At 36.1% G+C, this 10,054-nt stretch overlaps 1 protein-coding gene across 4 annotated transcripts in view; it reads left to right on the plus strand.

Moving 5' to 3' along the window:
• Positions 1-8,885, plus strand: part of LOC125464509 (vascular endothelial zinc finger 1-like) — a 57,144-nt gene extending 48,259 nt beyond the window's left edge. For 2 of the 4 annotated variants that reach the window (XM_048556931.2, XM_048556933.2), the window contains one exon: positions 5-8,885. In XM_048556931.2, the coding sequence (XP_048412888.1) occupies positions 5-120 (116 nt within the window). In that variant the 3' untranslated portion in view covers positions 121-8,885. The remainder of the gene's footprint in view (positions 1-4) is intronic. The other 2 variants (XM_048556934.2, XM_048556929.2) reach the window with 2 other exon arrangements.
• The last annotated feature ends 1,169 nt before the right edge of the window (positions 8,886-10,054 follow it).

Here is a 10,054-nt window from a genome sequence, read left to right on the forward strand (position 1 = left end):
CCAGACACTGCTGAGGTTTGCCACACTCCAGCACCCGCTGTAAGTCCAATGAATATAGTTAGGGCTGTGGAGAGTGTGCCTTTTCTGTCCCAGGTCTTGCCGACATCTCCACCATGGTGAAGGATATTGGAAGCAAGTGCTACAACCTCAACGGCTGAATTAGAACTTTATTACCCAGTAGGTATGCTGATGCCTGAAGTGAATTAAACCCAGGATCTTCAATTAATTCTGCCAAGAAGATGGAGATGTTGAGCGGTCTTTCTCCAGAGGGGGGGGAAAATGATCAAATTTGTAGTTTTTTTTCCCAACTATGTAAAATTATGGTCTGATGCCAGACTCTGGATTCATTGATTAGTTAAAAGGTACGTTATACATTTGTCCATGTCATTCCTGTACCTCCATCTGGGAATAGATTGGTGATTTGCGCTGAAAAATGGACACGGTTGCTAATGTATAAATATGTACATAGACAAAGTGACTCTACAGATGGATCCCATTCTGTCAGAACAGGAACACAAAATTCATTTGAGTTGATGGAAGGCTGAGGAATTGTCTCTCTCTTATTTGGTTGCATATTGTCACTACTGCTCAACGTTGCATCTATTTGTACAATGTGAACTGACTACACTGGGGAAGGACAGACTTCAGGAAAAATGAGTTGTTCTGAGGTTGAAAGCCTGGAATGTGCTGGTATTTGACCTATTACATCATACCTGCACTTTTCTCAGAATCTGCAAACCCACAAGTTATTTACTATCTAAATGAGACTAAAGTTTTGACCTTCTTTTAAAGAATGCTTTGAATCACATTGGTGTTACATTGCACTGGTGTATAAGTCGTACCCTTATATTAATGAGGGCTGGAAAATGAGCATCAAATATAAGCAGGTGCTGTTTCTTACTGTACTGTTTCTTCTGTGATTATAGTAATTTGGTTTTGCTCTTAAGTTGAAGTGTTTTAGAAAGGTTAAACTGTCTTATGCCTTTTATTTTGGTCTTCAAATGTGGAATTTGACTTTTTTTTGAAAAAGAAGCAAGTATTAGGACCTTGTTTTTCTGGCAAACGTATGGCAATTACTACTTGTTCAGTCTCCATGGACTATTAATTTTGGATCCAATCAACAAATCATATTCCTACAAAAAGAATAGTAAATTCATTATGTCACATGAACACCCAGGAGGTAAGGATGGAGAACTTGAAACATGCCCACTAAATCCAGGTTATAAACTGGTTTTCTTTACAGAAAGGATGTAGTAATCACAGTGTTAACATTGCCTCTCCTGAAATCATTAATATCAAGGCAAATGAAAGTTATCACCTCAGTTTCTCCAAGGTAGTTGTTTGTACAATTCCCTTAGTGTTTCATGTTATTGAAAGTACTGAATCATGACTCTCTCTATTTGGATTCATCTTTCTGGTTAAATTGTCTAGAGGATCTTTCCCTCTATGCATGCTTTCATTGTGTTCAATTGCTATTTTGCTCCATGGTGACACTCTCCTAAAACTTATGGAAACTAGTAAGGTAATAAATATGTTTAAAATATTTTGTGGATTTAGTGGGTAATTGAACTACACAAAACCGGGAAGGAAGGTGTTGCGGGATGGAGGGGGTGAAAATAGGCAGAGTTCCCATTCCTGAATTTTTCTTTTTATTATTGAGTTACCTTCAGTACGAAATGCATGAATTGGGATTGGTGACAACATTGGACTTGGAAATAGTGACAGGATACTCTGTGGTGGAGTAGCCAGCCTGTGTCCATAGTCTAGGATCACACATGAAGCTTGGACAATTCAGTGAGATACCAAATGGAATCCATTACCTGCAAATATATGGCAGCAGGTGTCTTTAATTTATCTCCAGGAAAGAAATTTTATTAAAATTAAAAATATTGACTTTTTTGAGTTGTGCACTTTATTGAGTTGCTCATTTCTCTTTCCATAAGTGATCATTTGAAATACTATTTGATCTTTGTTATTCTGCTGTGCATATGATACACCAACCAGTGTAAGAAAAGCACCTGCCCAGGTTTTTACTGCTGGATGTTTAATGGCCAATCTGTGGGGTCTAAAGCCAGATGTAACTTTTTTTTATTCCTTTTGAATCTTAAAATGTCCAGCATTTTGGGAATAATTTCCTAATTATACATTTCCAAAACTGAGCTTAACACAGCTCCAGAAATTCTGGTTTCACAGTTTGGCATTTTTATTTTGTTTTTATCTTTTTGGTAATATTTTTAGTCAGGTACTGTATTAATAGGCTGCAATTTAATTACAAACCACAGTATGTGGATACATCCCAGTATCTAAAATCAAAACTGTACTATATTCATGAACCATGCAATATCGTAAACTATTATTTCATTTGGCAAAGAATTGATCTGCCTTCTATTTTAATGATCCAAATTCCCATTATGGAAATTCCCTAACTGAACATTCTTTCATGTGTACAAGTAACATCTTCAGTTTACTTTTCCTTTCCTTTCCTCCTCCTGCTTTTTGAACATCCACATTTCATAGCTATAGGGTGATAAATATACTACGTTAGTCAATTTCTATGTCAGTTTTACTTTGATTGGCATTACACTGTTTTCTGAATGTGTGTGTTTTCTGGCCAAACTGTTTTCCTCCATCTTTGGCCCTCTTCCCAACCCTTTCCCTATTCCTCATACGGACCATAACAAATTGTGGTGCATGAAGTCAAATCAATTTTGATTTTTTTGGGAAGGTGTCCTTTTGTGGGGTCTGGGGTGCAGGAGAGGTGTCATGAAGTACAAAGTGAAGCACATTGCTTGTGTTAAAATGTTGCTATTACTGGAAATGTAAAAAAAAATTGATCAACCTGTATGATGGAAATGGAAGTGCTTTGGCTTTAAATCATTTGTTTTTAAGATGAATTGATGTGTAGGGAAAGCCAGTAACTAGTAATGGACAAGGTTTCATATTTGACTTTTGTTAGAATTTTAAACAAAGTTTTGCTGCATCTCCAAGTCTTTTGTGCAATTAAAAATGAGGAAACAGAAGAATAAGTTCCATTTCCCAATTCCATTTGCTTTTCACACGTGCATGTTGAAAAACTGTTTACAACTGCACTCTGCAGCAGTGCTGCTTACTACCTCAGTAATCTTTTCACTTTCCACATCAGAAAACAAAGCACCATGACCCATTGTACACTTTAGAAAATTATTGAAGAATTATGGATCTATTGTAAATCTAGAATATTCTCAAACTTGCTATTTTTGTTAAAATTACACATTGTGTATATTTGTAATGCATTGATTTAAGCTTTATTTGGCTTTCCTTTATTACCTTGCTTTACAATTAATCATGTACTAAAAAATGAATACATTGCTGTTTCTGTGACTGTGCAAGATACCGTCATGTTTTCAAAATTAAAAGTATCGCCATTAGGTCTTCTGATGTCTTTTAATATAAAGAGAAGCCCAGTATGTATAGGGAGCTAAAATCCTGTTCTATACTGCCTAGGCATGAGAGACATTTTTAAAGTTTACAATGGTAGTTAAATAATTGAAGCCTGCAGTTTGTTGCACCATTTGTGGGGTTCATTTAGATGTGGCATTGTTGCCAAGGCCTCAAATTAAAGTTTGCTTATAATATCTCAATGCAAATTCATTTACTAAGCAGTGATTTAGCATAGGTACTGATGATAATGTTGAGCTCTGAACAATTGTCAACTAATTGTGATAGATGTTTTTCTTGTGTAGATCCTGCAGTAGCAGAGTGGTTATATTACTGGCTGAGTGATCTAAAGGCCTCATCAGTGATCAGAAGACGTTGATTCGAACCCCACCATGTCAGCTGGAAGTATAATTAAATAATTATTTTTAATTTTTTATAAATAAATTAAATAAAACAAAATCAGTAATTGTGAACACGAAGCAACTAGAGGCTCCATATTACAACTCACCCAATTCATTCATGTTCTTTTTAAAGAAGGAAGTCAGTCATCTTTAACTGCACTGGCCTAATGTAACTCCAAACCTATTTCAATGTGGCTGATTTTTACGTTCTGAAATGACCTGGCAAACCACTGTGTTGTAAATAAGGTGGCTTACTATTATCTCCTTGACGACAATTGGGAATGGGTAATCAATGCTGGCCTTAGTGGTGTTATCCTTCTGTGATGAATGAATGAGGTTTTAAAAATAATAAAAGATGCTAAGTGATCCAGAAGTAGAAAAAAGAAGCATTTGTGTGTAACAGTGACTACTACAAAAGGTTTCCCAATAAAGTTTTGGCTTTTCTTTCAAGGACATAAAAGCACTCTCTCTTTCCTGTGGAATGTGCAACTCACGGACTGTTGATCTGCTTCAACTTCACCAATGCTACTCAGAAATAGACTGTTAGAAGTTGATCAAAACATGTTTCCTGAATCAACTACTTGTTCATCACCCTCAATATGGAGTGTTTTAGGTGTCAGCCCAGTACGTCAACGAATGTACTGAAGACAAAATTTTAGAACTTAGTGTGTGGTTTTTCAGACTTAAACACACAGTCCTATCAGCAATAAGATTGCAGGAGGATTTCAACATTCTAAACCGCGATGGTGTCTGCTGTAGGTACATTTTGACATGTTTAGATTGGAGCATAAATGCAGGAGAAATACAGTTACAATTTTATTTCATTTTTGTGTAATAAAAGTTAATGTAGGTGAAGTGAGATCAATGCAATGCAGAATTGGCAATTTTGAAGTGGTTTTTGACTAATGTTGTCATCCCTTGAAATCATAGAGATGATTTGTATTCATGAGGTTATATCTACCTAACACAACTCTTTCCACATTTTAGAATTGTTTTGAGTCTTGTGCTGTAACTCTTTTTAAACTGAGAGTAAATGGAAGTTATTGTTCAAATCTGGAAAGCCAGCACCACCGTAATTTTCAACTGTATCTCTTTGGTTCCTTTGTTTTGTTTTCTCCACTCCTCCTGCCCCAACAAAGAGAATGGATGGCTGCCAGGAAGTGTACCGAGCTATCTATCCTGCTATACTCAACCAACCTGAATTGTCCTCTGCCTGATAGAATAGTTTTCAAAACTCTGATGTTATACCTTGCAGCTAATCATTAATTTCCTGCCTATGGCACATGGTAAAATTGATATGGTCCTACTTTTTACTAACTAAGGAAAAGTAAGGAGAATTATTGGGCATAGTAGTGTAATGATTCTATACTAGATGAGCAGTTTAGAAATTGAGAATTCACAACTCAAGTTGGCAGTTTGAATGCATTACAAGTTCTAATTTGTGGGCTGGCATCAGCAAAGATGTTGAATTATCAGTAAATCATCTGGTACATCTACATTCTTCACGGAACAAAACGTCCTACCCCTTCCAAATTCAGCTTGTTTACTAGGTTGACTTTAATGCCCTCAGCAATCTAGGAATGAGTAATACAACACTCTTTGCTTGCAATCCCTACACTGAGAAAGGAAATGCAAACATGCAAGAGATTTTAGGAAAATGGAAGATAAGTTGTCAGATATTTGACACTGAGTCAAGCCAACTGAACTGTTGACATCACCTTTATGAAATTCAAGCTGACATTATTTTCCCTTTGCTAAAGAGCATTTTATGGGCTATTCAAAATGATGTGCTGAAGGAGGTGTGTTTTTGAGACTCAGGAGGAGGAGTTTGGCTTTACATCTGGTAGTGTAATTTGCATGTGCAATATGGGTTTGTCATAGTTCCAGTTGTGGAAATTAACGTCTAATTATGCTAGTTAACATTGATTAAACCTAACTTTCACTGATAAAATTGTCTTTCCCTGTTCATGCCTTCCATGAAAATGCAACACTAAAGTGCTATAATAAAAACTTCATCTGAAAAGGTATAAAGTTGGGGTTAGCTAGATCATTTGGGAATGAAATCTTAGTAGACATCTGAAGTTACGTTTTCAGGAATGGCTAAGGTATCGGAGACACTTTCAAGGCTAAGATTGGTAGATATTTGTTGGATAAAGATATCCAGGGTTATGAAGATGAGCTAAGGATCAAGTATGACCTAAGAGACAGCCAGAATGCAGTGCTTGTTGTTCTATATTTTAAAAATATTTTTAAAATATAGATAAGATGGCAATAAAAGACTAATCTTTGTTGAATTAAAGAATGGTCAGAAGTGAAATGCATCTTGGTGAACGGAGAGTTTACATTTGTCAACTTCCCAATTAGTAAATATGGAACAGTAGAACGTTTTTAGCCTTGCACCTCTCTATTGACCAATCTCTGCTAAAAGTACTTGTATTGTTAGGATACAGACCCAAATGCAACCATTGTAATAACTTGCACAAATAAGTTCCCTTTTGAAAAATGGGAAGTGAGAAAGTGTTTTTAAAAACATGTTTGTGAGAGTATAAGCCTTTGGGACTTCTGTTAGTTAGCAAAGTCATAATATCTTGACATATTCCCCGTTCAACTTTCTGCTTCTGCTGCAACTTGGCCATTCATTTATGGGATGCTTTTCTCCTTAGTATTAAAAGCATAAAATGATTCTCAATTTCTTTGAGTCAGTAAAATTGGTCTCAGATTATAGGGAATTATGAAAAAGTTTTCCGAACTGAGTGGAGAAACCTACTGTTGAATTGGAGTCTATATTCATATTGTTTATTTTTGTTCATCGCTACTTGCAAATGCTCTTCTTGAATGGTATGTTAAAATGGGTTATGTTTCCTAATATTTCATATTAGGAAGAATATACTTTCGAGGCAGTACAGTGGTTTACCTAGCAGGCACTGAGATGAAAGGTAAACAAGAAGAGAACCTAGACCAGGTTCATGTTCTTTGTTTAAAAGAATGAGAGATGGTCTTATTTGAAACAAAGTTCTTAAGGTTCTTGAAAAGGTAGATGCTCTAAGGAGGATCACCCTTCTGGGAGTCTGCAGCCAGGGATTACATTTTCAAAATAAGGGCCATGAGAATTGTTTCAACGCAAAGGATCATAAATCTTTGAAATTCTCTGCCCCCAAAAAATTGGGCTGTTCAGATATTGAGCATGTTCAAGACAAATTGACAGATTTTTGGGTGCAGGAAATTGAGATTTGGGAATAGAGTGGCAAAATCTTTGGTTACAAGAAGATGATCAGCAAAGATTGCATGATGAAGCAGACTTGGCAGAATGGCCTATTCCTGCGCTGAATTCTCTAGATAGGGAGCTGACTTTAAATAGGTCTGCAAGTCGTCTCCATATGTGGTAATGCTGTTTTCTAAGTAGTGCTGTAAGGAGCTGAGTTTCTAAGCAATCTTGTCATACAATACATACACTCTTGCTTCTGATTTGATTGAGCCTGAAATGCATCTTTGGAGGAAAGTTGCCAATTGCCCAATATTTTCTCCATGAGCATGGGATATTGTACTTGTATATTGGATTACTGATCATGAAGTAAAGTCATTTTCTGGTTTTTATTAAAAGAATTGTGATTGCTAAAGAATCTACTTTTTGAAACTGTTTTCAAGAAAGATTCAGTTCCCATTTTCTAGCACCAGCTTTTGTCTTTTGAGCCAGAAATTGTGATCATCGAGTGCAAAATCAGCATGTTTACTCATTTCAATCTTGGTGGTTCCCTTGTGTTTACTCATAACCACAATCAAACAGAATTTTTATTTATTGGTAGATGATTTGAGTGTCCTCAGCTGTAATATGCTGTGCTGTTTCGTATCCTCTTCTGGTCGTATCCGCGAGTAATGCCAAGACCAATTCAACCAGAAATTGTATCCAACTAGTGTAGGTTTCTACCATCGTGTATAATAAGACCTGTTGAAAGCATAACTTTAAAACATTATACTGAAATCTTAAAATACATTTGGGAAATATGCAGCAGCTATTATGGAAAGCGAGGTTTATGGGTTTTTCTTAAGAATTTTACCAAATAGTTCTAGGTACAGAGTTCATCATGTAATAATGAATATACTATTTCAGTACATATCAGAAAGCAGTTCCTGTGAACATGAATTTGTAAGACACTGTTTCAAGGATTGTGTGCTATACACCATGGATTTTACTGTTTGTGAGGAGTAGACAATATGCAGTTTAACCTGTGAAGAATTGCTGCATCTCAGAGCAGAATTTACTGAAACAATTTTCAACCTGATTAAACTAAAGGTTTAATGTTTGCATTATTTATAGAATCTATAATTTTTGGCTATACTATAGTAATTTCTCAAAGGGATAGGGGTCTGACCGTGCTAAAACTGTAGATTCTCAAACAACTTTTTAAAAATAAATCTAAAACAAAATGTAACCTGTAAAAGTAATACAGATTTACATGCCTGAAAGTGATATTAAGAGTTTACTTTTGCATCCAATTGCTTCATGACCTCCATGATTAGACTACAACCTTCATAAATCACTCCAAGATGTTCATTATTCTCTATTTATTTCAAACCCTTACCGGGACTGCAGGGTTTGGGGTGGGTGTGATTCAATGTGATTTCATTAAATGCATATTTTGCAGTAAGATTCTCATTAGAACCTCCTATGTTGACAAATGTTACAACGCACAGGACATTGTTGGATTGTTCGCCCTGGTATTCAGTGCTTTTTCAGTTTTTGCCTATGATTTTATAATTTTTTTAATGTTCAGGTTTTTGCAAGTGTACTGGATTTGTTTTGCTGACTACTAAAGTCATGCCATGTGCGGTGAAGACACCTGCTGCCATATTTTGTCTGCTTCTGTTAAATTCTTACAACCACGTTTTATGTCTACTGTTCTGCCCAGTATTTGCATATAGTACAAAATTGTGTCAAGATTTAAAAGGAAAAAAAATACTGTTCTATTGTGTTCTGATAACTTTTGGCTTTTTATATATCTTGTGCTGTATATTCAGTGTAACTTTTAGCAGGAAGAAAATGATACCTGACCATAGATTTGTAGATAACCTGTTCAGTATGTATTATTGAAACTTTGAATAAATTTCTTTTTTTGTTATGAGATGTGACTCACTCTTTTTCTATTTAAATGACTTAATTGGAATATTAAGCGCCTCCATTCTGGGTCGGCTCATGGGCAAATCTTTGAGAACAGCTCTTGGAACCGGAATTACTATTATCTATGGAGTTCTCCAATTAACTGTATCTCTAATCCATTTAATTCAGGATTACTTGATGCAGTTACTGAGTACAAAGTGGAATAAAATGGATAAGGCATGCGTATCTTGGCCTTGGATTCAGTTATGCTGTGATTGAAAAATCCAGACCTGTATCGGATGAGTTTCAGAGCATTGGACTTTGACGGCTGATAGCATTAGCGATTTTCGCTAGGGTTTATCACCATCTATTTTGTTTCCGATTTCAGCTCTTCGCACCTCGAGCATTTTCGGCTCTGACTGTTTTAATGACCACAAAATCCTAGGAGTGATGTGACAGAATGAAGATGTACTGTATTACATGTCGCAATACTTGTGTGCAACAGAAGAAGCCTCAAGATTTGTTTTTTTTTAAACCTGCTGTAACTGAGAGCTCGTGGTATCAAGACATTTTTAACTGTCTTTATCATCGCTTCCTGTGTCAGGCATTTCTATGCCAATTCAATTCCTGAGGCGGGTGTGTGTGCGAGAGAGATATTTGCTGTACGACACTTTCTCAGTAACCAGCCACTAGATGGTGTGAGAGACAGGTCAGAATTGCAATCTATTTCCACTATTTTCTCCCCGTTCCTGAACTGCTGGTGTAGGTGGAATCACAGTCATTCTAGGAAAATTTGATGCATATTGACTGTGTAGACACTGTACACCATTTGAAGAATCTGAGAAGAACAAGCAAACTTGGCAACTAGATAAATAATTGCGGGGTAACTCCTAAATCATTGATTTAGGATCAAAAATGATGTGTAAAAGAAGCATGGATGATGCGAGAAATAAAAGCTTGCTCTCGCTTTGAGTGGTTGGGATATGGAATGCATACCTCAATGTATTAGAGGCATGTTCACATGGGGGTATTCAAGAAAGCATTTGATGATTAGCTTATTTCTATCCATAATGTTAAAGTGTCTGGGAGAAATAAAGCAGGAGTTTGGCTCTAGATAACGCTCATTTGAAGAGCAGAGACG

The sequence above is a fragment of the Stegostoma tigrinum genome, chromosome 27, assembly GCF_030684315.1.
Source record: "Stegostoma tigrinum isolate sSteTig4 chromosome 27, sSteTig4.hap1, whole genome shotgun sequence".
In the NCBI taxonomy this organism is placed as follows: Eukaryota; Metazoa; Chordata; class Chondrichthyes; order Orectolobiformes; family Stegostomatidae; genus Stegostoma; species Stegostoma tigrinum.